This window comes from Monocercomonoides exilis (genome assembly GCF_001643675.1).
Source record: "Monocercomonoides exilis strain PA203 chromosome Unknown scaffold39-1025343, whole genome shotgun sequence".
Taxonomy (NCBI): Eukaryota; Preaxostyla; order Oxymonadida; family Polymastigidae; genus Monocercomonoides; species Monocercomonoides exilis.
In genome coordinates this window covers 115,571-143,077 of record NW_027150584.1, presented here as the reverse complement: position 1 = coordinate 143,077, position 27,507 = coordinate 115,571, and the positions used below count along the sequence as shown (strand labels likewise).

At 33.0% G+C, this 27,507-nt stretch overlaps 7 protein-coding genes across 7 annotated transcripts; 3 read left to right on the top strand and 4 right to left on the bottom strand.

Annotated features, from left to right (window-relative positions):
- Nucleotides 1-9,322: 9,322 nt before the first annotated feature.
- MONOS_4370 (uncharacterized protein) lies at nucleotides 9,323-9,685 on the bottom strand (the record flags this gene model as incomplete). Its single annotated transcript, XM_067874437.1, has 1 exon — nucleotides 9,323-9,685. The coding sequence occupies one exon, from the start codon at nucleotides 9,683-9,685 to the stop codon at nucleotides 9,323-9,325; it is 363 nt and encodes a 120-aa protein (XP_067722909.1).
- Nucleotides 9,686-11,613: 1,928 nt separating this feature from the next.
- Nucleotides 11,614-12,667, bottom strand: MONOS_4371 (uncharacterized protein; the record flags this gene model as incomplete). The annotated part of the gene is made up of 6 exons (XM_067874438.1): nucleotides 11,614-11,773; nucleotides 11,844-11,942; nucleotides 12,047-12,234; nucleotides 12,285-12,374; nucleotides 12,437-12,549; nucleotides 12,603-12,667. The coding sequence occupies 6 exons, from the start codon at nucleotides 12,665-12,667 to the stop codon at nucleotides 11,726-11,728; spliced, it is 603 nt and encodes a 200-aa protein (XP_067722908.1). The 3' UTR covers nucleotides 11,614-11,725.
- Nucleotides 12,668-12,717: 50 nt separating this feature from the next.
- MONOS_4372 (uncharacterized protein) lies at nucleotides 12,718-13,985 on the top strand. The gene is made up of 3 exons (XM_067874439.1): nucleotides 12,718-12,917; nucleotides 12,972-13,125; nucleotides 13,199-13,985. Exons 1-3 carry the CDS (start codon nucleotides 12,744-12,746, stop codon nucleotides 13,774-13,776), a joined length of 906 nt encoding a protein of 301 aa, XP_067722907.1. The 5' UTR covers nucleotides 12,718-12,743; the 3' UTR covers nucleotides 13,777-13,985.
- A 177-nt stretch (nucleotides 13,986-14,162) lies between these two features.
- On the top strand, nucleotides 14,163-14,701 carry MONOS_4373 (uncharacterized protein; the record flags this gene model as incomplete). Its single annotated transcript, XM_067874440.1, has 4 exons — nucleotides 14,163-14,244; nucleotides 14,432-14,477; nucleotides 14,521-14,615; nucleotides 14,685-14,701. 4 exons carry the CDS (start codon nucleotides 14,163-14,165, stop codon nucleotides 14,699-14,701), a joined length of 240 nt encoding a protein of 79 aa, XP_067722906.1.
- A 44-nt stretch (nucleotides 14,702-14,745) lies between these two features.
- Nucleotides 14,746-16,146, bottom strand: MONOS_4374 (putative rRNA 2'-O-methyltransferase fibrillarin 2; the record flags this gene model as incomplete). The annotated part of the gene is made up of 4 exons (XM_067874441.1): nucleotides 14,746-15,277; nucleotides 15,402-15,593; nucleotides 15,656-15,996; nucleotides 16,092-16,146. 4 exons carry the CDS (start codon nucleotides 16,144-16,146, stop codon nucleotides 14,864-14,866), a joined length of 1,002 nt encoding a protein of 333 aa, XP_067722905.1. The 3' UTR covers nucleotides 14,746-14,863.
- Nucleotides 16,140-17,867, top strand: MONOS_4375 (putative Transcription factor TFIID complex subunit 8 C-term). Its single transcript, XM_067874442.1, has 5 exons — nucleotides 16,140-16,369; nucleotides 16,473-16,640; nucleotides 16,691-16,920; nucleotides 17,012-17,123; nucleotides 17,301-17,867. Exons 1-5 carry the CDS (start codon nucleotides 16,243-16,245, stop codon nucleotides 17,762-17,764), a joined length of 1,101 nt encoding a protein of 366 aa, XP_067722904.1. The 5' UTR covers nucleotides 16,140-16,242; the 3' UTR covers nucleotides 17,765-17,867.
- Nucleotides 17,868-18,167: 300 nt separating this feature from the next.
- Nucleotides 18,168-21,660, bottom strand: MONOS_4376 (uncharacterized protein; the record flags this gene model as incomplete). Its single annotated transcript, XM_067874443.1, has 1 exon — nucleotides 18,168-21,660. One exon carries the CDS (start codon nucleotides 21,658-21,660, stop codon nucleotides 18,658-18,660), a length of 3,003 nt encoding a protein of 1,000 aa, XP_067722903.1. The 3' UTR covers nucleotides 18,168-18,657.
- Nucleotides 21,661-27,507: the final 5,847 nt, after the last annotated feature.

Genomic DNA, 27,507 nt, shown 5'->3' with positions numbered 1-27,507 from the left:
AAACTATTTTTTGTTCATTTGATCGAAATATCCATCAATCTCCTCTTTTTTCTGTTTCTGTTCATTTTCATCGAAAGATTCCAGTTAATCAAATATCATGGCAAATGCAGAATATACGCGTACCTAAAGAAAACACTTCATAATCGATACGACAAAGAGTGTTGCTATACTCGATCATTCTATCGTATTTTTATCTTGCGCAAATAGCTTGTTGTATTTTTATGAATAATTTTTTTTTCAAATTTTGAATAAAAAAATGGGAGAAAATATTTTCTGTTTATTTTTTTATTGAAAAAAGTGAATGATATTGTTTAAAAGTATTAATCATCAGACCATTCTGATGCGTCTGCTCCATCATCTGCACCAAAATCAGTGTCTTCATCAGGAAGATCATCCATATCAGGGATTTCTTCCTCTTCGTTCGCCTTTTATGGATCATTTTCGTCTTCCTCATCAACCATTTCGACATTTTCGATGTTCAAATGAATTGCAGATTCAACAAGTTGATTAAAAGTCAGTAATCCCATCGAGCGAACAATGAAAGAAGCAATATATAGTTGAAGAAATCTTGTTCGGATATAAAATCTGTGTAGATACTTCCGAAAGTTTGCCCAAAAACCTTCCACTGTGCTTGCATAGACTGATTTATTTTCCGGATTGACAAAATGTCTCTTATGGCAAACGGTTTTGTAAATAAAACCTTCCTCATCTAGACAATTGTAGGCCTTCCATTCATCGTTGTATATTGTTGTGTGGGGAAAATGTGCTCTTTGATAGCTGCTCGGAGAGTTTCCTTGTTCCTGTTTGGAACAACCACCAAAAAAGATCTTTTGTGACTTTCTTCAGATCTTTCAACACCACCAAAAATCCAAACTTGCTTTTTCCTTTTTCCCCTATTATATTTCCTTCTTCTCCATAACATTTCGTCAATTTCCACCTCCTTCCTCACTCCTCCTATTTTGATGGGATTCTTGAATAGCACATCCACACAAACTTACCTGCAAATATTCTAATAGTATGAAACGGTGTTTCTATCCAGATATAACAAAAGACAAGTTTTCTTAATGCTTAATTACAGCCAAAACAGCAGAAACACATGCATAATCTTATTAATTGTTGTTTTAGCCTTTGATAATGTTGTTCCTTTTAATAAGGATGTTGTTTTTAGGCATTTTTTGCACCTCAAACAATATGCATCGTCTCTTTTGCACAATATTTTTTTCAATTTGCAGTGTTTTCATTCCCCAGTGTCAGGAAGGACCCTATGCTCGAAAATCCACTTCCAAGTGCGTTCCAAATTAGCATACAAGAAATTCATGTTTGAGATCACATCTTTTGTTTCTGGTATCTTTGACATTTTTTTATTTAAGATTTTTGATCTCACCCATTTTTTGAGAAAAAATTGCCAAAATAAAAAATTCATAATTTGTCAACAACTTATTTCCGCAAGGTCAGGTTTGTGTGTATGTTATTTACAATTAATAATAAATCAATTATAAAAGTTTCAGACGAATTTGAGAAGTGCGCGTCTATTCTGCTCATGCCAATATCACCTTAATACACATTCAAACATTGACATTCGAACTTTCAGTTAAACAGTATAAATATTCAAACTTATAAACATTTCTATTGAAAAATCTCATAAATTCGATCATTAGCTTTGCAATCGATAATCATTTGCATATTCACAGCCATGTCAAATAACGAAATTTTGTGAATCATTTTTCGTTAACAAAAAGGAGCAATAAATACAAACGTCTTTGATTAGAATGTAAAAGAAAATGGATATGCAACAACTCATTATTGTTAATTGCTTCACAATTGTTATTGCAAAAGAATGTGTACTGAAACAACTTGGATTGAATGTTAAAAATCAGATAAAGAGTTATCGAGATTCGTTTTGATCTTACCAACAATTTGTTTGAAGATGAAAGTCTTTTTTTCTTTTTCGAAAAAGAATGAGATCCATCAACAGAAATGTTGTTTAATTGATAAGAAAAGAAATGGGGTGAATGAATTTGTAAACGGAAGTATTTTTTCCTTCAAGAAATAAGATGGAGATTGAAAACCAGAACATTTCAAAATCACAAGAAAATTATTGATTGTCGATGATGGAATGTTTATTGAGAATATGTTTTCAGATTCTTCAGAAGTTTATGGACAATAAAATAAATGTTCTTCTGAGAATAAATAATGATTAACAAAAGAAATGAACTTGAGCATGGTCAGCATTCTAGCAGAGTTACAGAAAATCAATACTCAATGCATTGATCGTTTTATAACTTGTTTTATGAAGATATGATTAATAATTCGGAAAAAACTGCAAAGGCCACCTTCAACAGAAAAGAAGGAGATTCAGATGTTTCGTGAAGCTCTCACTTCAGATAATTTTTGAATGCTTCGTTCGGACATATTAAGATTTTTGGTTTCCTAAACAATTAAAATTTCAATAGATAAAAAAGTCAACATTGAATATTGTGAAAGTCACATCTCTTCTGAAACTCTCATTAAAAGTTTTCTTGGATATTTTTTTGACAGCTGAAAACGAAGAAAAAGCAATATTTGAAGCTTCTGTAAAAAAAAATAATAAAGAGATACTCAAATAGTATTATGAAACATTTTCTGAAGATTTATTTGGACGGGCTCAATCTCACATTGAAAATCCACAATCATGTTCATTTGCATTACAAGCATCATTCGAGCACAAAGACAAATAAGTATTGATTGTTCGAGTTCTAGATCACTTGAATCATTTCTTCCTCCTTTAATCAATGTTGCATAAAAAAGAAAGCACTTTTTTACAGTCGTTCATCGAAGCAACTCAATAAGTTGTCTGTATGTTCGGTTTTCTCTGATAAAACTTTTTTCTTTATCAATTTTTCTTTTTCGTTGGTTAATTTTTTTCGGAAAAAAAGTATTGAATGATATCTGTCATGATTTCAACAGACTTATCCAGCACTAATTACCATTCAAATCTGATATCCATGATGGAACAATGAAATCAACACTTTTTTATTATTTGTTTGCACATTTAAACCGAACAGACAATTGTTCAAGATTCAAATCATCAATCTATTGAAACAAATACAATATTTTTTTTTTGAAGATTCCTTCTGTAATTGATGTATGTTCAAATTTTAATAGCTTATTGTTAATTTCTCACTCTTTTCGATTGAAGATCTTTTATAAAAATTGTTCCTTGTTGTTTGTAACTGCGCATGCGTGAGTGAATGATAGTTCAAAAGACAGCGATGAGAAAAGAAGAAAAGTTCGGAGATTCCGATATCGAAAGTTGTATATTTCAGTGATTAATTGTGATAACAAAAATCGGATTGTTGTTGAATATTGTTTTAATTAATATCTTTCATAGGTTGCGTTGAATAGGGTTTTTCATCAAAGTTGATAACAAAACTGTCACTGTTTTATTCAGATAAAAGTTCTGCTTTTCAGTCTGCAATATGGAAGTTTTGTTATTCGAAGTATTTCAAACCCAGTCATTCTTTGCATATCATTTGTTTTCCATTGTATTCACTCTCGCAAAAATAATAGAATATTTCAAGAAAATACATTCGATTATAATTTTATTTGAAATATACCATTATTGATTCATGATTAACACAATTAAAAAAAACGTGTATTCCGACAGGCCTCGCTCAACAAAAAGCAGGCATGCTGCACAGCTGTCAAAAGCTTTGAACGACATGGATTCGGAGGACCCGGAGAGATGCTTAATTCACTTCATCCATCAAGCAAACCTGGAAAACCCTTTCTGGAAGTAATTGAAAGCAATTGCAATAGTGTAAACATTAATTCAAATTGTTGTATTATTATTGTAGAATAACTTCTTTGTTTTTCTGGATTTCTTAATGTATCTGATATTACTGAACAGAAAAAATTAACAAACTACTGGAAAATCTTTCGCAGGTTCTTTCTGTTCTGAATTGGCATGAAAGTGTTTTGGTTCTCGGTTGTGTGTCAAACATTTTTCCCATGGGAAAACTAGAGAAGAGTGATTGGAATGTTACAAAAAGCGAATTCTATTACTCCCAAAAAGCTTTGAAAGATTTTTAAGCGGAAAAAACAGTTTCTTCAAATGAACAAAAAAAGGATAATTGCTTCAATACGAAATAATTGTCTTTTCACTCTCACATTTTTGACTCTTTTCTTGTTTTTTACATACCAAATAAAGCAAGCCAAATTTATATGTTGGCGTGCTGGATGTTGTGCCACAGTTCTTGTTGCAATGGAAACATAAGAAAATGAAAAAATTTGAATGTTCAATTACATTTTTCTGAACAATTCAGAATTTTATCAACATTGTTTTTTTGAACTGACTTAAATCAAAAACTTTTGTATGATAACTTTTTTTGCCTTGAAAAAAAACTCTCGGTGCAACGATCTGAACGAATACCAGTCTTGTGCAATTCCTTATGTGTATGAAAATGATTTTGACTCAAAAAATAAACATGCAGTTGATGTTGATCGAAAAGAAGTCGTCAAAACTTCCTCTCGATCTAAAAATGAAAAGAAAATTATTGAAGATAAAAAAAAGAAACAGTTTTTTCTCCGACAGAGAAAAGACTGATAGAAAAAACAAAAAAGAATTTTTATTCTGAAATGACGAATGAATTAGAAATCAAAATGGCTTATTCTACGTTTCGTAAAAAAAATAAAGAATTTCAAAAAAAAACCAAGAAAAGGACTGATCTTTGTTATATTTGTGAGAGAGGAAATTTTTAAGAGAGGAAAGGGGAAAAAAAATATATTAAAAAGAATAAGAAATGAAATGATGAAGAAAATGAAGAAAAAGAATTAATTGAAAACCATAGAAAAATGGCAAAATGCCAGCGTGATAATTTTTATCACGTGAAAAATAATATGAAACAAAATGAAGTATCCATCATAATGGACTTCAAAGAGAATTGGGCTTTGCCCATGACAAGAAACGAAACTTGCAAAAATTTTTATGAAAAAAAACAAAAATTACACTTGTTTTTTGTTGTTTTAAAAGTTGACAAATTTTATAAACTTGAGAAATTTTGTTTTAATTTCTGAAAAGAAATTTTATCTCATGATTTTTGATTTGTGTTGGAATCATAAAAACAATTTTTAAAATTTGATATTTTCTAAGATGTTTCTTCTTTTCATTTCTTTTGTGATAATGGTCCCCATTTTAGGAACTCACACATATTTCACTTTTTATTATCTAATTCGTCTCCAATTTTTTGCAATAAAATTTGTTCTTTGTCATTTTTCGCAGAGCACCACGGGAAAAGTGAGTGCGATAGTGAATTTGGTCATTTAACTCGTTTTATTTATAATAATTTTAATGATAATGTTTCAATGACTATTGATGATTTAATTTGTTTTTTCAATTCTTATTGCAATTCAAAATATAGTGCCAAATTTTTTATTAATTTTAATATTGATAATATTTCTTTTTCTGATAGTGATACACAGATAACAATGAATGAACAAGATATTCAAACAACTACTCCTGATATGTCATTTCATACCAACTGACAAAGAGAAAATGAAACGAAACATATATTTTTAAGTTTCTGTAAGTTTTTTTTAATTTGATCAATAGTTGGTTGATAACCCGGGAAAAAGTTGACAACCCGGGAAATTTTCTTAATGATCGCCCCCTTAATGTGTTGTAATGAAAAAACAACGAGAGAAATTTAACCTTCGTAGATTTATATCTTTTCTTTCTTCGTCTGAATATAGAAAGTGTTCAACAAGGCAGCAAAGAATCCTGAAAATAATTGAAAAAGAAGGTTTCAGAGCATCAGATGAATTCAAGGCAGGATTGATTTCGAAGAGTGCATACTACAGAGCTGTAAATGCGAAAAATGAACATAGAGACGTCGGAATAAATGGAAGACCCTGGAAAATCAGAAAAAAGTATCGCGATGGAATATAAATGCAAATAAAAAATGATTTACACCATCTTAAAGGAACAACTGCAAAGCAATGTTCAAATGCAGTTTGAATTTTATTATTTCAATTATTTAATTGTTTTTTTAATTATAAATAGGCTAGTTTCATTTCTTCTTCAAAAAAAAACGAAAGTGGAAATAAAAAGGCTGTGAATAAAAAGTGGGGTTATTCTTTTATTTCCAAAATAAAAGGATCTTCATTAAAAAAGCCTACAAAACTTCCAATAAACAGAATCGAACACTCAACAAGGCTCATTTTGCGTCCTTTTTTTGAAGATTTGTAAGATTTATATAAGATGAAGAAATATATTCCTCAATTAATGCTTTATATAGTTGAAACTAATATTTAAAGAGACACAACTGAATCAACGAATATTATTATTCTGCCGGATTGTTCCAGCCCAATTTCTCAAGAAGCACCTCTTCCTCCATCAATTTCTTTGTTTTTACTTATTTCTGCTGACGGGGAGCATTGCAAAACTTCTGTAATTAGCCATTCTACCTTTCTTCCTCAGGAATATGCACAGGCCAACTCCGACAACTTTTTTTCATTTTTTTTTTTAGCTTCAATTAAGAAAGGAATCAATTCTGAATTTTTTTTTGGACTATTCAAATTTGATGTTGTTGATTCAATTGATAGAAGAAGAAAACTGATGGGATTATCAAACTTTCCTGCGTGCCTGCATATGGATGGTTCCACAACCCACACGAGCAAAGATGTTTTGGAGCTGGAATAGGTAAATAGAATCGATATTGTGCTTCCTCCTTCGCACACCTCGCACATTGTCCAGCCATTAGATAAATATGTCAATGCAAACATAAAGATAATTATTTACTCCACTGAAACAGACTTTATGAGAAGCAATGCAGCATCAAACAGATCCAACTTCGTCAAAAAACTCAAAGAAGCATTATCAGAAGCATTAAAGCCATCTACCATCGTTGCATCTTTCAGGGATTCTGGCATTTGGCCCTTAAATCCGGAAATTGTATTGAAAAGCCTCAGTGAAACATCTCTTGTTGAAGGTTGCGAAGCTTCAATCAACAAAACCCACTTTATTGATCACTCGAAGTGCAGAATTTTCACTTTTGATTAATTTATTTCTTTTATTCACACAGAACATTTCAAAATATCCATTTTTTTAACTGTTTGCAATAAAAAAAAATTACACGGGTTATCTACCAACAAAACATTATTTTTTCCAATAAACAAAAATCTTTATTTTAGTTTAAAATTTGATAAATCAAAATAAATCTGAAAGAAACGAAATAGAAGCAAACAATATCTGGGGTGAATTAATCATCTCTGGAATGAAAAAATTTTTATTTTTCACAAAGAAAAATGGAAAAATATAGTCTTCTCCTTAAAGCAGTATTGATTCTCAGAATTAAGGAGAAATAAATTATAGAGAAAGAAAAAGAAAAACCGAAAAGGAAAGGAAAGTTTATTTGGGTAATGGAAAGACCGAAAATTCTTCTTAAATTAAAATGGATAAAAGGACAGGAAAAAGCGTGAAGAAAACAAGAAAGGATAGAATGAATTATTTGTAAGCTTTTCATTATGATTCAACATTATTTAATAATTCTTTTTTTCTGATGACTCTTTAATAGGTGAAGATTCAAACTGCTCCATTGAAAGCGAATCAGGTATGTTAGGTTTGCAAGAAATAATCATTTCTCCAAAGAATTGCTCTATTCATTTTCAAACCATAAATAATTATTCACATTTCAATTCTTTTAATTAAGATAACTCTGAAGGTCAAAATAATACTTCAAATTTGTCTGATTTTTTTATTAATTCAAATTCAGCAATTGACAGCAACTCCACAATGGAGGAAGATTTCTAAATATGGGGAATTATTTTTGAAACCATATTTTCTCTGTCAAAATTTTCGATACAAAAATTTCACTTGAAAAAATTTTATTTTTTCGTTGAAAAGTGAAAAGGCATATTCAAAACATATTATTCTTTATTTTAGCAGATTCATATATTTGATGAAAATTTGTAAAAAATAAATTGTTTGAATTCATTATCTCATCCCAATGACAACCAACTTTTGAAAAATCAACTCCCCTAAAAAAATTATGATTTCAAAAACAATCACCCATATTTATAACTTTTTTTTTAAAAAGTCCATTTTTTAAAGTCTTGCTTTTGCATGATAACTGTTTTTTTCAGTTTGAGGACTAAACCGAATCCTTCCTATTTTTATTCAAATCTTTTTTGGATAAAAATTTGCAGGCCTTGGGTCCAGATTCAGTTTCCCAGTAGACTAACTTAAAATGAATTGTATAAAAAAATACATGTGAATAATTTCACATAATATCAAAACTAAGTGAATATACCAAAAAATTTATCATCACAATTAATTGTTTTTTTTATGATCAAAATTTTTTTTCTATAATTTTTCATTTTCAATTTTTATTTTATTATTATTGTATTTGCTTTTTCGATTTTCTTTATGATTTATCAATTGATTCTTTTCAATTATTTGTTATTTCAATTCTATTCATTAGGCGTAATATTATGGGTGGAACAAAAGTCAGAAAGAGCGAAATACTGTCCCAGATGGGAAGATTTTTTCACATTTGAATTATGTTCTTCTCAGTGTTTTTGAATTTTTCTTTAATTCATGAAATTTTTAAATCAACCTGTAAGGTTTTCATTCATTGGAATTAGAATTATAAATTCTGGATGACTTGAAAAGGGTCATCCAGTTGATTGAACTTTTTTGTTGTTGACACTTATTTGTTTTTGCTTGCTCACGAAATATCTGCGTCACATCGAAAATAGTGACCTTACATCAGTCAGTGAAAGTCACTTCTATTTTGTTTTAATTTTTTTTTTTTTCATTTTTTTTTTGTCAGAAATAAACTTTTTTTAAATTATAATTCAATCCAAATTGAAGATTTCCGATATTTAAGAATTCAACAAAATAAATTAAAAATATCAATTTTCATCACCAAAACTTATTTGAATATTTCTTCATTTCGATTTTATTTTTCCTCTTTGAGAAAATTCACATCATGCACCTCTCATATTCAAACAATTTATTTGTGAATGTTTTTGAAGATAGATTTTCTGTTTCAAATAGTAATAAAAATTCAATTTTAAGATGCAAATAGTTTTCGTGATTTTTTATTGTAAACAAGTTTCTTCTATATTTGATGCAATTTTCATGATTTCAATATTGTTTTTTCATAATATTAACAAAACAAAATTTCTTCTTTTTTATTAACAATAGTTTAATTTAACAAAAAATCATTTTATATATTATGATGAAAATAACAGACTCCGAAGAATTATCATCCATGAGTATGAACAATAACTGTTATTAATTAATATGCTTCAAAAAAAAACCACAGACACAGCAGATATCCTAGCAACCCTCACTCTGTTTCTTCCACTCCTTCCTCTTCATCTTCCACTTCTGCTTCCGCTTCCTCCGCTTTATCTTCCACTTTTTCTTTCCCTTCTCCTCTCCTCCCCCCTCCACCTCTATCTCCTCTCTCTTCTGACCTTTCATCCTCTCCCTTTTTTCTTCATCACTTCCTTCTTTCTCATTGCTTTGATATTTTTCCTCACCTTTTCTTCCTCCTTCCTTTTTTCTTTCATTTCCATCGTGAATCTCCTTTGCTTCCTTACCGCCTTCTTCTCCATCTCTGCCTTCAACACCTTCTCTCTCCGCTTTGCTCTTCCACTCTGTCACTGCTGCCTCCTTGTTCAGTACCAGAGCACTCATCAGCATCACTCACTCTGCCCCCTCTGCACCGCACAATTGCATCCACTAAAGCTCCCACTCCTGCATCTGTCGGTTTTGCCCCAGAACGTTTTCCCCAGACTCCACAAGTCGCTGCACTGCACCCTGCATTCATCACCACCACAATCACACCCACTGTACTCATCTCAATAAACAGGATGATTGGCCACCAACACAGCTCAAGCAGATCTGCCTCCCACCTGCCCCTTCATTTTTCCCCTCCAACATTATCGCTCCTGTGGCGTTGAACCTTCCTCTTCCTCTTCCTCCTCCACTTCTCTCCCTTCTTCACCTTCACCTCATCCCCCCTCCTCCACCTCCTCTTCCACACCTCTCTTCTCCACCACCTCCCGCCCGAACCTCCCATTCCCCCGCAGCTAGGTGATCTGCCCTGTTATATCAAAACATAGTGTCACAATCCGTTCTCCTCTATTGGACCCGCACGCAAGTATTGGGAAGTGCAGACAGTACTGCACAGCTCTCTCCACACGAATTACAGATGCTTCTTTTTCCCACTGATCTACCTTACAGCTCTGCACTGGAAGAAAGGATTCACATGTTGCACCCTGCACTCTTCCCCTTCACACGCCCTCTCGGCCCAGGATCGCATACGGCTCGCTCTTGCTCTGTTCTGCCCACCTCATCACGCACTCCTCAATCATCAACATCAACTTTTTTCGCATCCCTGGCTTTCAGCTTCCATTCGTTAATATCAGAGGACACTCTTCCACATGATAAACCTTCTCCGCTTCGTTGTCCAGATTATCCTCCACAACCACCAGCGTCCCACACGTCCGCAGCTCTATCATGCCATTTGCTGTAGAAGATGCAAACACCTCCTTCCCCCGAACAGCCAACTTCTTCTGACGCTCAGGCTCCAAAATTCAACAACTGTTTATGTTTTGATAAGCATCTCGTTCGTTTGCTGTGCGTTTTTGTGAAAAACCAGCTCTTATAATCCAAATGAATTAGAAAAAAAATATATAAAAAATATATATGGGTGATTGTTTATGAAATCATATATTATTTCGGAGAATGTGTAATTTTCTAATTCGCAGTTATTTGCAAAAGAATTTACAAATTAGCGTTTCATGCTTTCAATTAATTGTCTTTCAAATGCACGTTGTCATAGAAAGACAGAGAAATGCATTTAAGATTTTGAACAAAATGCAAAAATGATTTCTAAAAAGTTACGTCAAATTTTTTATTCGAAATTATTGTTAGAAAAAATATGAAATCAAAAAGAATGAACCACATATAAAAAAATCATATTCAAACAATAATTGTTTGACTTTGAACAGTTTTAAACTTTATAAAAGAATATTTTGCATTTGAAAAAACACAAATTTTTGAAAAAAATAAACAATTAATTTATATTACGTCAGTGTCAGGTGGTGACGTTAGTGCCGTGATATTTATACCACAAAAAATAATCACGACACAACCCATTGTGCAAATAAAATATGAAAATGAATTTCAAATAAATTAAAATTAATATTGTGAAACTCTTAATCATATTTCTTCAATTTTTATAACACATCAATAAATTTTTGTAATTTTTATTTCTGGCAAAAGAAGTATTTAATAAATAAGGAAATAAAAAATTCTCTGTCAAGTTACGTCACTTCAAAAATGTTTACGTTAAAAGGCATGTGACGCAGATGCTTAATAATAACCATAAAAAGGGAAAAATTCCTATTGTGAAATAAAAAGTGGAAAAAAATACTGAATCCATTTTTACAATAAAACGATCACTTGATAAAAACATTCAAAAATTTAATAGCGCATCTTAAACAAAAATTCCAAATACTTATCAAAAAAGTTTTAAACCATCATGGGGATGTAGATCAATTGGTAGATCGTTCGCTTAGCATGCGAGAGGCACTGGGATCAAAGCCCGGCATCTCCAATTTTTTATTAATGAAAAAATGTTTTTTTGATCAAATAAATAAAAATATGAGTGAACAAAAACTGAAATGAGCATGACGTGAAGTTGCAATTAAAGATTTAGCACATGCATATTCATTTTGTTGAATGTGATGAATTTGCTTTCACTTTTCCGGATGTTAGCTGAATTGTATTTAATAAAAAAATTTTAAGAAACATGAATGCTAAAATAATAAATGAAAAAATATTGAACCTTTTCAAATCTTTCTTCTATTGAAGAAAGCATTTTATCAAGGTCTTCCATCATCTTACTTTCTTCATTCAGAAACGTATCATCTGAAGCAATTTTTCTCTTATAAAAACAAAACAAACAAAAAAAAAAAAATAAAATAAAAATTAAATAAAAACATGAAAATCATGATTTCAAAGTTAAAAAATAGAATACTAAATAAAAACCTTTTCATCTTCCGTCATTCTTCCTATCTTTTTTTCGAGTATTCTGTCAAGTTCTTCATCATCCATCATTGAGAAATCAATTTCATTTGTTTCCATCGGATGAGACGCTGCATCTTCAATTTCATTTTCTTTCATTTCAATGGCTGCATCAAATTTCTCTTCAGGCTTCTCTTCGGCTTCCACTTTTTCTTGAAAATTAATTCAATAAAAGTCAACATATTTAAAAGTTTAGAAATACTTATTTCCTTCTCTAATTCACTTTCATCAATATAAGGAAGAACTTCCACTACTCCATCTTCGGGATCTATTACAAGAGAATATGATAGCACTTATAACCAAATCACACGAATTGTTTAATATCATTTTGTTTAAATAACAAATTTGGAAAACATTTTGCGTCTTCTTCTGTTTCACCACTTTCCGATTTAGGGATATACTTAACCATATAACAGTGTTGAGTTGGTGATACTGAAACTTTTTGTTGGACTTTTATTTCATAATCTCTAAAAAATTTGGTCTTTAACTTGCAATATCGAAAAAAAGAAAAGTAACACACAAAAAATCTTTGCCTTTTTCTTTTAGCCATTTTGTAACATATGCTTTAGCGACAGAGTCATTCATTGCGTTTGAATCAAATTATATTTGTATCTTTGATCTCTCACTTAATTTATTTACTGACCTAAGAAAACAAAAAGATATGACATCATTGTCAACAGTCTCAGTTCATCAAGGACCTTCAGAAATTGGATATGAATTTATTGACAAAATAACAAATGAAGAAAAAAGTGTTGATGCTACAGTACACCAGGCAATAATCACAACAGAACTTCAATCAATTTTATCTCAAACACGGAAACTTGCTGAAACTTTTGTTTGAACAATTAACATTTAGCATGACTTTTTTTTATTCACCTTCCTTTTTTAGGATTCAGCATGCAATTCAATTAATGAAAAAATCAATCATATTACACGATTTATTGATTCAGCTGATTTTCGACTTTCAGGTCTTCGCGAAGAAATTCCATTTTACGAAGAATCAATATTTCGAAGTAGTTTTTATGGATTAAGTCATTGCCATGGTATTGTTATTTTATTTTATTTTATTTTTTTTTTCTGGATAGTTGTTTTCCTTTTAAAATTTTTTTCATGTAGTAACAACCATCAAACTTTTGGAAGAGGATAAATCGAATTACTTTAATTCGGCAGATAGATTACCAGAAGTTCAAAATCTTTTGGACGTTGCTGACGCAACACCTGATATTAGTAAATTGAATCGATACGTATCATCATTACCAGATTCAGAAATAAATAATAACATTCGTTCTTTTGCTTTAAATTATACAAATCCTAATTGCTGTATTCAAAGATGGATAAATTCGTTTCGCACACATCTTGGTTCTTCTTTTACTTTTAACAATTCCTCGAACCAAATTGATGCAACCAAAGCAGATTCTGTTTTAAAGTCTTCTTCTTCTTCTACCACTTCTTCTCAATCCAAAAGCGAAGAGAATAACGATATATTTATTTCTACACTCGCAGAAAATCCATTACAATTTTCTGTTATTCCAAAGCCTACCAGAGCATCTGTGTCTTCAGCACTTGTTCAACCTCACGAACTGTATTCTGAATCATCCCTTACATCTTCAACTATTGGCAACCTTTGTAACGCATATCAAAGCACAAAATTGGCTGTTCAAGATGATGATGGGCAACTTCTTTATGAAAAGTAATCAAAAATCGAACTTTGTTATATTTTTCTTTTTTGTTTTATAATAGTATTTTTGGATTTTTCTCACATCATTTTTTTATTACAAAATTTCATAAGTATTTCGTTATAAAATTTTCAATTTATGTTGTCATATATCAAGCTTCTGTGCATTTTTCATAGTATTTTTTTTTTATTTATTGCTTTCATAACACCATGCATTATATGTTTCAATATACAGAATTTTTTTTAAATGCAAATTAATAGTTTAACATATTGTTTGAGCTTAGAATGAAATCAAGATTTATTTATTATCACTCCAACAATCTTATGGGTGTGATTTTACTAAACAAATAAAAAATTTTTTTATTTCAATTTTCCACATCTATCCGTTCTGCTGTATTATTACAAATGAAAATTTTTGTTCATGTTCGCGATAAAGTTATTCTTGTCCAGTGTGGACCAGGAACCCAATCAATCCGCTGGCTTGGAGGTTTTTCACATTATTTTTAAGATTATTGGAAAAAAATTACACTTTAATAAAATCTTGTCGTTCATTTTTAACTGTAATTTGCTGTTGCGCTTTTAATTTGATGTTATAGATGTTGGACGTTTGATAATTATAAGTAAATACTAATTTTAAAAATTGTTGTCTTTTTTTCTGTCCGTGCAAAAAACAGTTGCTCGTTTCGATTCTTCATCGGGAATAGATCTTGGAGTTCCAAGGTTTGCTTGTTGTACAAATTTAGAATTTCTATTTTCTTTTAAGAGGCTTAAAGCGAGATAGTGGAGAGGTGTTAGACCTGAATGGAATCATAAAGGATATTCTGCAGGAAGATGAGCATGTTTGGGTAATATTAAGTGGTTTGTTATTTTCGTAATAACAAATTTATAATTGTGTAAATTTTTTATTTTCTTCTTTAATCTTCACAGAAGACGAGGACAAATGATGAATAAGCTCGTATTTTAACTAAACTTTTACGATTATACAACATTTCGTTTCTTATAAGATTTTTTTCATTTATATTTTGCATTAAATGAAGTGAGAAAGAAGAAAAGATAAGCTAAGGATTTTTCTGTGAATGTGCTATTTGAAAGACTATGCCTTTTATTTACACTTCTCTTTTTTCTGGTCTATAAACTCCCACAACAACAGCATGATCTCTTTCATAAGGTTCCAAAGTGAGTTGTTCAAGAGGTTTAAGACCTCTTTTTGCAAGTTCTTTTCTTTCTCTCTCAAATACAACTGGCGCTGGTGATACAGAATCAATGCATGATGCTTTAATTGATATCACATAGTGTCCTCCATTCTTCAAAAAGTATTGGGCATTAATATCAACAATACGCGCTTGATCTGGCTGTGCAACGTCTGCAAAGATGGTATCAACAACCGGAACAATCATTCTATATTTGTGTGGATGCCTTGCATCTTCAATGATTGGAATAATGTTTGTTCTCTTTTGTGCCAGTCCAAGAAGATCACGTCCAACACGATGTGCAAATTCCACAGCATACACAACACCAGTCTAAATTAAAGTTTTCGAAAAATAGAAAACAAAGTTTACAGATGTATTTCAAAAAGTTAGAGATAGTTAAAAATTAAAGCGTATGTATAAATTCAAATTCAAATTGAAAAGAAATTTGGCAAACTGGTCCAACAAGATCCGAACAATGTGATACAGTTGTTCCTGATGCTGCACCAAGGTATAGTAACTTTGTACCAGGTTCAATAAAAATATTTCCAATTCCTCCAATAATCGCTGCACCAAGCTTTGAACGATAAGGATTCCAAACACGATATTCAACTTTGTCACCAGGCGCTGCCGCTGCATTTTCAACATCCTTTAATTTTATAAAAATAATATTTCAAAATCAGATAAATGCTGACTCCTAAAATTTCATACGTCTGCTGATATTCGTTTTTCACCATAAACAGTTTGACCAGGAAGAAGGTTTTTAGTAACAAGCTGATCTTCTTTTCCACGTGCTATATAAATTCCTTTAAATCTTTCATGTGAAACAACTCTAACTTTTGATCCTCCTCCTCCGCGTGCTCCACCTCTTCCTCCGCCTCTTCCTCCTCCACGTCCCCCTCGAGCCCCTCTCCCACCTCCTCGCCCACCTCCTCTTCCACCGCTTCCACCTCTTCCCCTTCCTCCAAATCCTCCTCCCCGGCCACCACTACCACCACGGCCTCCTCCACCACCAAAGCTAGGCTTTTGGACTCCAAAGCCAGAAGATCCGCCTGTTTCAAAAAAATATTGAATTTCAAAAGATCATATGCATTCATATTAAATAAATAATCATAAGAATAATTCCAAAAAATTATATGAAGCGTACGAGATGACATTTTATGATTTTTCACTCCAATTATGGCATATCTCCCATATAACATAAATAAATTAGAATTAATTTTTATTTCTAAAATAAATAAAAATTGAATTACTATTGAAAATAGCAAACAAATATTGATATAATACTGCTAAAGTGAATGAGCCAAAGGAAATTATTCAATGAATCACTTACAAGAGTTGTTATTGCTGTAATTGCTCAAGGAGCAGGATTTGAAAAAATAGATAAATCGGCTTTAGATGTTATTTCTGCGATTGGGCTACATTGTATATATTTAATTTTTTTTTGCTTTTAAAGTGAAATATTCTCGTTAAACTTTTTTAATATAATTGCTTTCAAAATTTTAAAACAATTTATGATATTTAAAAGACCTATCATTTCTTGGAAGAACCATTGCGAGATTGACAAGTTTTGCTTCTCGACAGCAAAGTAATCTCATGGATGTTGTTGTAGCTTTTAAAGAAATAGGAATTACAATTAGTGATCTAATTCTATTTCGTGCAAAAGCAATTTCAACTGACCTTGTCTTTCCTGCTGGTATATTTACTATTGTGTCCTTATTTTCAAATGCATTCTCTTTTCTCCAGCTCTTCCCCAGATATCACTTTCCACTTCATTTCCAGAATTCAGTTCACAAACAACACCTCATTCATTTCTGTACCCTTTCATTTCACAACAACTTACTTCTAATTCTTCGAACCAAACACCATTTGATCAATTTCCAAGTTCAGTAATTTCATTAATTCATCCTCATCATCCAAGTGTTCCAAAATACTTTCCAGCTTATCCTCCAATATATACTTATGAATGGACAGCCGTTTGATTATTAATATTTTGTGGCGTATTTTTTGAAAATGCATTAATAATGAATATTTTATTATTATTATTATTATTTTGACAAATGACAGACATACCCTAAGCGTCTAACGCGAGCTAAAGATATCAGAAGAGTACACACTGAAACGAAGAGGCAATTAGAGAATTCTCTAAACACACTAACGCAACTTGCAGACAGCGGAGGTTTGCGCAAATTGCAAACTTATTATTCATTCATACATTCATTTATTTCCCCCTATTTGCTTTAACATTTTGAAACAATTTTAATTTTTTGTTTCTTTTATTCTTTTTGATTATCTTTGAAACGATTGAAATGTTAATGATGAAATTTTTATTTCTCACATTTTTTCCCCCTACCAGATCAATTTGACGATGCATTCGCTCCAGTTGGAGACGAAGAGCTGAGCGACGAGGAAGCGATGGGAGGAGGAGAAGAAGAGGATGTCGAGCAACAAGGTCCAAAGGACGAGGAAGATGAAGAAGAAAGGATTCGCATGAGCATGGGGATGGGGGTTGGGGAAGGAGTTGGAGAGGCAGTTGGAGAAGGGATGGGAATGGAGATGGACATTGACATGGGAGAAGAAGGGCGGACTTTTGATGAAGACGACGAGCAGCACGGGAAAGACGGCTCTGCTGCTGATGCAGAGCGGAGAGGGCTGGACGAGCTTCCAACTGCGTCTGACAGGGATCTTGAAGGAGATGGTGAGCAAAGTGCTGATCTTTCTGATGGTGTGAGCTATGAGCCTCCGCGCGTGCAGATGGAGCAACCGGGCGAAGGAGAAGATGAGGATGATGATCTATTTAGCAATCCTTATTCGTTGTGAAAACTTTACGTTTATTTAGTTTTGACAAATACATTTGATGCTTTTATTTGCATTTCAATATTCAAAAAAATAATCAAAATAAAAATTTCAGCCTACCTTTAAATTGAAACTTTCAATTTTCTCCTATTTTAAGTTGTGATTGTGTACCATTCATTTTCCAATGAACAATTACAAAATAAATTGCAATTTTTTGAAAAACGATGTCACCAAGCTTGGTTTGATTGAAAAAGACAAAATTGTTAAAAATAAATTCGATATTCTTTTCTTCTCGACATTTTATTCCTTTCTTTGTTAAACTACACGATATCTTCCAGCTCTTCTGTGTACTTATTTCACGGAAATTTTGTTTCCAGTCAACATTTCGATTTTCTTCTTTTTCTCAAAAGAAAGAAAGAAAGAAAAGAAATAATAATTGTGAATATTTTGTGTACATAAAATTCAAAAGAATAAATATTCGAAAATATATTACACGGAGAAATATCCCCACAACAGTAAAATTGAGTCAAATAACTTTCAACCAATATTATAAGTTAATCAAAATCTCATAGAAGATTAAAAGAACTCAAATAAATCACATAAATTTGAAAAATAATAAAACTATAGAAAATTTTTCATGCTTTCTTATATGAGAAAAAAGAAGAAAAATAAATTTGAATAAAGCCGAAGAAAACATGTGAGGAGTGAATTAAAAAAATGAAAACTCTTGTTATAATTCGGTTCCAAAATACATTAAAGGAAAATATTTATCAATTTTAAAACATTTATTCAAATAACATATACATAGTCAATTGTGGAACCTCACGAAATTTCTTGAAAATAAAGCAAGGTTAAAACAGGATTAAAACATGAACAGAAATTTCAAACATAAGTGCAAAGAATATACTTGCTTCAGATCAATGATTTATATCCTTGATTTCATTGTATCGCATGCGCTTTTTAAATCTAACCATACATATAATCGTCACAGACACCATCACTACAATGACAACAGCAAAAGCGCTCACAGAAACAATAATTGCAATAAGCTGTGCTCTCGTCAATTTCTTTGGATTGTTCTCGTTTGGATTGTCCTTCTTCTGTTTCACCAAAATCGCACTTGCTGTTCGCTTCTTTTCTCCATTAATAATTCCACTTGGATAAGTCAAGCGGCAGACAACTGATGTGTAATCATCAACTTCAAGCAAAGATGGAGGAATCCTCACTTTCATTTCTGTCTCATTCACATATTCATTAACGGGGCAATCTGTCCATCTCATTTCTTCCCCTTTCTTTTTTTTGGTCACTTCAAACGTCAGTTCACAAGGAAACAGATACGATCCATGCACAACTGCTTCGACTTCTTTCTCATTTTCATTTTTGTCTTGACGTTCATTTTTATTGCTCGTTTCCTCTTTTTTCAGCGTAACATTCTTCAATATGGGAGAAAAGAAATATGAATCCATGTTCTCAGCAGCTGTTCCAGTTGCTTTTACATTAGATAGCATTCCAAATGGTTTTCCATCCAATCCATCACTTCCGACAGACAACGATTCCACTCGAATCCATTTATATTCTCTTCCATCGAATCGAATATTATGTTGCAAAGATGGATGCTTCTCCCAATCTGCTTCAATTGGATGGTTGTTTTTGAAACTGCAGTTGTACAAATTCAATATACAAAAAGAAGAAAATATGACTCCATCACTGATGCCAATAAACGAGCTGTCATTTATATCTATTGAATTCGCATTACTAAGAAAAACAAGCCCCGAATCCCACGAACATAACAGATTGTTCTCTTCATTTCTCTGATTCAAATGTTCCTCGTTTGAAACATTCCGAAAAGCTCTGAGGACTTTAGCTGTCTCATCGCTTCCACGCTGACTGTTTTGAGTGGCATTTTTGTTTCTTCCGTAAATAACAAGTTGTGAAAATTTATGAGAAGTGCGTTCATATTCAATTAGCTTATACGGAAGCAACTTTCCTTCCCCTCCAAGCACGTTTTCACCTTTTAAGCCAGTGTACCAAGGTCGAAAAACAACGTCAACAATACGAACATCATTTCTTCCATATAATACACTTAGCGCATCTCCTTCAATGGCATCTGGATATTCAATATCCAAATGAAAAAAGTAATAAAAGGTATTTTTGCCTCCAAGCACTGCACTCGATTTTCCAGCCTTCAAATTTGCGCCAATTCGAAGAGTTCCCCTGCTTTGGTCGCTTGCTTCCAAAAGCATTGAAAAAGAATCATTCATCGAAGAAAAGAAAGTTATTTGACAGCCAGAAAAAGGTTCATTTACAAGTACTTTTCCAATGATATATAAAGACATGCGATTTCTCCACGTTTCATGTTTGGCTATGCCATTCAGTTGAGTACAAGGTTCTTCTTTTCGCCCACACGTTTTCTCATTGCTTGCTTTTTCGCCTCCGACGTAGATGTTTTCTGAATGGTATGGCAATATATTTTCTTTGTCTGCCATTAGGTCAATTATTTTTATATCTTTCCTATCTTCAAGCAATATGTAATTCTGCTTCCCGTAAATCCCTTCCATCTCGAAATAAAACTGATCTTCATTGATCTGCTCTCTTCCTGTTGGAAATGACAAGTAAACAATTTCTCCTTTATCAGCTGTACAATCAGAAAATAATACATTTTTAAACGTTAAATCCAATGATCCTGTTGCTTCGTCAGCTGCTTGAATAAATATTGCTCCTCCTTTTGTCTCATCGTTAAGCTGAAGATACTGAGGATTTGCATTTGCATTTGCATTTGCACTTTTACTGGAACAATTCGAAAAATAAACTTTGCGAAATAAGCAAGTATGCCCGCTGTTCCTAATTTCCAAATATATTGCTCCTCCCAATCTGTGCTCCATCGACCAGCAATTTGAAAATTTGCAATCTTCAAATTTTGCAGATTGGCATCCTCCCGTGACAGTTATTACTGATTGGCTTTCGCTTTTCGTGGAAATTGTATCCATAGTTAATGCTTGTATATCAACTAATTGAGAAGCTTCTGCGAATATCAATGCATTCGAAGATAAAAAATGTGAAATCTCAACGCTCTGAAACATCAATTCACCAGATTTGCATTCAATAAGCACGCAGCTCAGTTCATTCACAGTCTCTAAATTGCTGATATTCGTATTTTCCAATTTCGTTTGTGAACCTTCTCCTTCCACAACAATTAATCCTTGATTTCTTCCGCTTTCTCGTTTTGTATCCACGCAAATATCGGCATAGCCATTGTATAAAAACCCTTTGCCTTTAACGCAAAACAAGGCGTCACCATTTTTCACTTTCTTTTCGTTCAAAGCTGTTTTGATACTAATTATACTTTTGTCTCCATTATCAAGTTTGATGTGACGCCCATCAATTATTATTGGCTCGATATCGAATCTATTGCAATCTTCGGTCGTGTGAATCTGTAACATTCCTTCGGGCTTGCAGTGCTCCACTGCCTTTTTTATTGTTTTACATGGAATATTCCCTGATAGGCCACATTCTTCGCTGTCAATCCCGTTTTCTCCATCCACTTCAACTTTATTTTCACTGTTGCTTTGAATTGCTTTAAATGCAATTTTAGAATGACCTTCAGTAAAACCTTTCTCGTTCTCTTTTCGCCAGCTGAAATCGTTCAAATTATTAAAAGAGTTTGAATTGACCAAGTCTATAAAATCCCTTTTGTTCCTCTGATCCATGCTATCTTCAGCTTCTTTAATAATTTCCTTTTGATCTCGTACACATGCTATGGCATCTGGATTCGGATTATCAATTCCTTCAGGAGCACTGCAAATATTCTCTGCGAAAAACGCATCCTCTTTTGCCCTGATTGCTTGAATTTCTTCGCCTTCTTTCTTATCAATGCAATTAATATCGTAGAAGCAGCAAAGCACGCTCGCAAATAAAAACATAACGCAATACAAGGGAATGAAAATTTTATTTTTCGATCTTAACCATATATTTATTTCTGATGGACAAATTGATAGACTTTTCAAACTTTGCTGTAATACATATAGAGAAACATATCAAAAGAAGGATGAAAAACAAGACAACTATTAACATATGATTTTTGTTATTTTTACGTTGTTTTTTTTATTTCTCAAGTTTTGGACAAAGATTGATAAATAAAAGATTTTGAAATCAATCCAAATTGAAAAATCAGAAATGTGAACAAATCAGTTCGCTTCAACAATGATTTATTATATTTATCCGAATATGTATTCGTGGGTTTCATTTATTTTGAAAAAGTTAGTGTGTCATTTAAAATAAAAGAAAAATTCTTTCTTATGCTGACTTTTTTTGAATTGATGCTTTTTGGTTGTCGTAATCTATTTTGTTGAACAATTTATTCTTTAAATGAAAATCGAAAAGATTGAAAATAACATATTGATTCATTTTAATTCGTTTGTAAAATGGTATTTACAGTTTTGTTTGACAAATTATTAAAAAGTGAGAATCAAAAAAAATTAAATTAAACTAAATTAAATAAAATTAAATAATATGCAATTTTGAGTAAAAACATATAATGAGTTTTATTTTCTCAAACAATCACAAATTAATCAGAAATATTCAATGATAATGAATAATTATTACTTCCTTTAAAAAACTCTAAAGTCTCATGAAAGCTGGAGATGTAATCTTCGTATCCTTCTTCTTCCATCTTTTCACATACTTTTCTTTTCGTTGCCTTTCTTTCTTCTTCTTCCATTTCATCATCTCCCTTTTCTTTCAAATTTTCTGCAACATTCAAAAAGAATAGCAAGTCATCATATGCCATTCTATCATTCACTGTTGGTCTATGAAATCCCTCCAAAAAAGTATCAACAGCTCCACTTTTCAATAAGCCTTCGACACTCACAGCTTTGCAATTAGCTGTATTTGACAATGATTCAATGCATTCCTTGCAAATTCCTCTGGATTTATCCTTTGCCGCTCGAAATACATGAACAATTCTGTTGATAAGTTCAACAGATTCTTCACTCCACAATTTACAGTGGCGAAAATAACGATTCAATATTCTTAGCCATTTCTTGATAATAAACGCTTCTTTCCCTTCTTTTCCTCTTTCTTCTCTTATCTTCCAGTTCACACTTTTTGTCTGCTCACCCAGTTCTCTCACTGATTCTCTCACAAAATGCAGCTCATTCACAATAACTTCGTTCAATTTTTCATTTATGAAAAGCCTGCTAATCAAAAACTTCCAAGCCGATCGAAACGCAAGTCGTGTCAAATTGCGATGCTCCTGATGGTATTTGATTATTTCTGTTATCTTATTCAAATACAGCTCTTGTTCAACATCCTATTGGAAAAAAATGATTGAAAACAATCCAATTACATCAAAAGTGTAACATTAACGCTCAAACATGATATTTATTTATCCAGCTCAAAGCCAACAAAGCCATTTCCACGTCTTTTTGTGCTCCTTTGCTTTCCTCCTTGTTCATCGCAACTGCCAGAAGACAAGTCACACAGAGTGGAAACAATCTCGAATAAATCTTTCCGTTAAGCAAAAGAGTGCATTCGCAAAGATTGATCAAAAGCTTTTCATTCTTTTCTTCTTTTTTCTTCTCTTCTTCAATTATCTTCTTCTCGAATATTTTGATCAACGAAGATTTCTCGAAGCAATCAATCCAAATCCCTTTCAGCGCTTTGCAAAATCCAACATGCTTCAGCAACAAAAATTGCGTTTCCTAATGCAAGTTTCTTTTTTTTTTTTTTATCATATCATAAATTTTGCTGAACATTTCAAGATTGAGAACAAAACGCAACTCAAAACTATTCATTCCATCAGCTATTTCATTCGTTTCTTTGATTTTCTGTTTTTGCTCGGCTTCAGTGAATTGTTCCAACTGCGAGAGTTTCTCTTAAAAATTGATAGAACGCAGTGAGACAGGTTTGCTCCGAAATAATGAGTATTGTTCACGATTAATGGGCGGTTTAAGTGAAAACTTCGCCCTCCCAAAATGACGTGGGAAAAAGGGCGAGATGAAAATATAGACAAAAACATTTAGACAAAAATAAGTGTATTTTGAATTGTCCGCATCACTTCACCGCCGACTTCGCCTTTTTGCCTTGGTCACGAAGACCAGAGGGCAGGGGACATTGCCCCTCGGAGCTTTCTCCTGCAGTCAGTGCAGGGATCCGGTGAGGCGAGTATTCTGATCGGAGCAGAAAGAAAAACCACTCTCGCTTCCGCGAGGCGTGGAAAAGAAAACTGCATGTTATGCGCTCTGCCTCCTGCTCTTCTGCTGCATCAGCAGAGCAACCCCAATCATCACACACTGCATATTAAATATTCAATTCTTCTCTGTAAAAACAATAATAATCTTATAAAGGAGTAGGATCATGCTTGAACTTTTTATTTGTTTCCATGTTTCTCAAAAAAGGTTCTAGGTGCACATTAATATATTCGGGCGGTTGATCTTTTCCTCTATCCTTCTATATCTCGCCCTTTTTCTCGTCATATTCCTCCAAATATGTTTCTCTCTGACGCACCCAGCCGCTCTGAGTCTCTCCATCCGCGTTAGTATTATTTCGGAGCAAATCCTGCCTCACTGCGTTCTATCAATTCGCAAAAGAGCGAATATCCGAACGCAAGGAGCAGGTTTGCTCCTCAATAATGAGTTTTGAAATCCCTTTTTAAATATTTATTCTTACTTAATTTTTTATTTATTTATTTATATATAATGATCTTAAACCCTCCTGCCTAGCACGTCATCGTGCGGCGGATGTGTTGAGAGCCTGCGGATGAAGGTGCGGCCATTGTCTCTGCTCCCTTTATTTCTTGAGGTGTTTCCGAGGTGTTCTCGACCGGGAATTCGTTCCTCTTGAGTTCTTTATTATATAACCTTGACTTCTTTCTCCATTCTTCCTCCTGTCTGTGCCCTTCTTTCTCTGTGAGGCAGTGCGTCTGCTTCCAGTCAGTTCGCTTCCGCTGCTGGGAATTATGAGGGATGTTCTCCGACACTCGAGTGATCGGAATAAGTTGTGTTGTGATTGAGTTCTTTCTCTCAACTTTCTCTCTTCTCAGCTCAGGAAGTCTTGTCTCTTTAAATTCTTCCCTTTTCTCATATCTTCATCTCCCCCAGCTTCTGATATATGTATATATATATATACATATTTGATACAATATTTCATCTCTGAATTTGCATTCTCGATTCACATATCCTTCATTCCTCCACTTATATCCAACTTTTCTTCTTCTCCGCGAGGGGGTTCTTGAAAGTCGATCGTCAACAGGATCCATTTCATATCTTGAACAAGAAAAATGTTTTAAATTTTCTGTCCACTCTTGATCCTTGCTCCCCTCTTGCGTGTATCTTTCTCGCTTTCCAATCTCAACATTTTCTTCTTGATATGTGTATTATAACTTTATGTCTAATCGAGAGCGCGGTCAAATGATCGTGTATTTCATACTCTTTTTGAATAGCTTCTAACTCTTCTTTTATTCTCTGCATATTTGCAGGCTCACCTTCTTTAATATCAACCGCACGTGTTCATCTTTTTAAAATAATCCTGGAAAAATCCAACTCACGTTGGAGCGTTTCTTCTGTATCGATGAGTGAGTTTGAATGTTTGTTAATATCGATTTTTATTGTCTTCCTTAATGTTATCTTTATCTGCACTTCAATTAATGCTGCCTTCTCTTTCAATATAGAACACTACCTTCTCAAACTCTCCAGCTCAGCTGGCTCAAACGTTACAAAATTTCTGTGAGGATAGGGGCTCTCCTCTGTGATGCTTGCGTGTCTATTGAGTTAAATGTGGTGTTTTCCACATTTTGTTAAAATTGTTAATTCCAACATTGATCAATATTGTTTTCCACTTCTCGGCATATCTCTAACGTGAGTTTAGGAGAAGAATCAATATCTTTCTCATTCGTCTCAAATTCTCTGAAAATGTAAATAGACTCGAATACTTTTCGTTCAGCTTTATTGATCTCTCCACTTGAAAAATTCGTATTCGATTGGTTCCCAATAAATTCTGCCATAATTCACTTGGCATCTTTTTCAATGAGGGGGTCAGTATCACCAGAACTTTGCTTGTTCAAGAATTGTAAATCTTCGCAGAGCTCTCCCTGAATCTCTTTCACTATTTGGGTTACTCAATATTACTGCTGATATGTCCTTCGCTCCAACGTATTCTCTCCATGCTTGAAAAGGTTTCCTTCTTATATATTTTCCTCTCCAGTCTAACACTAATTATTTTTCATGGGGGAAAATTCTAGTCATCATTTCTCACCTCTTTAGAGATCAATCCGATGTTTCTCAATAATGGACTAGTTCAATCTCGTAAATAAACAATTCTATCTTTCTCTTCCTTTTTAAAGAGGATAGTTTACAAATAATTCCGCTGGGCACCGGAGCAATGGTGTCTTCAATAATATCTAGTCTTCTCGGTGCTAATGTTTGACATGTCTCTGCGACTTTTTACACTCTCAGTGCATAGTCCCGCTTCTTCTAAGTCTAGCTGAGTGCGTCTATCGGCATTTTTGCTGAGATATGCGAAGTCTTCTTTGATATATTTCAGCTGCACTATTCAGCTTTTTTTCTGTATCCGCCTCTCGCGGTCTTCCGCGGTCACATGCTCTATCTTCTCCTCGCGATTCTTCGCGGATTTCACTTCTTCAATCTTCTGGAAAAGTTTCGCTGTTTCTATATCTGCACATATCTCGTAATTATGCACTGTTTCTTATAGTATTATCAAATCGCCATTTCTCTCAATTTCTTTCTCTCCTTTTCTCACAGCAAACTCGGTTCTCTCTTCATATTAACTCTTTCGATCATCAGTTTTTTGTTGCTCCACTATTATCTCGCGACAATCCACAAATTTCTTTTTTCTCTCAGTCCAGTAATATTTAGCGGTTTCCCTTATGTGATAATTTCTCTTATAATGAAACGTATCATTTCGAATTATAAATTAATAATATTTCACTTATTCAGTTTTAATATTGTTTCGTAATACAGCTTGTCAATATTTCCTTTGCAAAGCCAATCGATTTTCAGAGATTTCTATCTCTATTATCATCTCGCTGCGAAGCGCGGTTCTCTGCTATCTCTCCTCTCATAGTCTTGGTATTGAACGCGGTCTCTCTCTCCTCTCTTAATCTCGTGGTAAAGCACGACTTTCTATTCTCTCTCTTTTCTCATTATCTCAAGATCCAACTCGGTTTGATTCTTTGTTACTCTCTCCCGAATATGCACAGCTTCATTTCAAATAATTATCTTGTAACTGTAATGAAATTATCCTTTTATTAAAACATTGCTGTAATATATGTATCGATTATTACAAATATCCTTGCATTATATAAATATAAATATTTCGTCACTGTATTTATCAGTATCTCGCGTAACTGCGCAGCTCTTTTCACAATAAATCTTCTTTTCATATCAAGCAGATTCTCTATTTATCCCTCTCTCGCTTCAATTCTCTGCACCTCCTTTATTTAATCAAATCATGATCTCGCGGTAAAGTGCGGCTCTCTCTTCTCTCTCTGTCTCGCTGCAAAGCGCGGCTCTCTCTTCTCTCTCTGTCTCGCGGCAAAGCGCGGCTCTCTCTTCTCTCTCTGTCTCGCGGCAAAATGCGGCTCTTTCTTTTCTCTCTGTCTATCTTAGTCTAACGATTAAACACGATTATGTTCATTGTAATTATTTCGATACAATGCTTTGTCTCATTTTAATTATATATATTCAAATTGTAATCAAATTATTATTGCTATATAATCACTTCTGAATTAATTCACATCTCGCGGCTATGCG

Excerpts from the sequence above, each read along its gene's own strand:
- MONOS_4372 (XM_067874439.1), top strand. The coding sequence starts at position 12,744 with ATGACATCATTGTCAACAGTCTCAGTTCATCAAGGACCTTCAGAAATT. Across the intron at positions 12,918-12,971 it reads GGAAACTTGCTGAAACTTTT|GATTCAGCATGCAATTCAAT; the intron begins GTTTGAACAATT and ends TTCCTTTTTTAG. Across the intron at positions 13,126-13,198 it reads TGGATTAAGTCATTGCCATG|TAACAACCATCAAACTTTTG; the intron begins GTATTGTTATTT and ends TTTTTCATGTAG.
- MONOS_4375 (XM_067874442.1), top strand. The coding sequence starts at position 16,243 with ATGAGCCAAAGGAAATTATTCAATGAATCACTTACAAGAGTTGTTATT. Across the intron at positions 16,641-16,690 it reads TGACCTTGTCTTTCCTGCTG|CTCTTCCCCAGATATCACTT; the intron begins GTATATTTACTA and ends TCTTTTCTCCAG. Across the intron at positions 17,124-17,300 it reads GCAACTTGCAGACAGCGGAG|ATCAATTTGACGATGCATTC; the intron begins GTTTGCGCAAAT and ends TCCCCCTACCAG.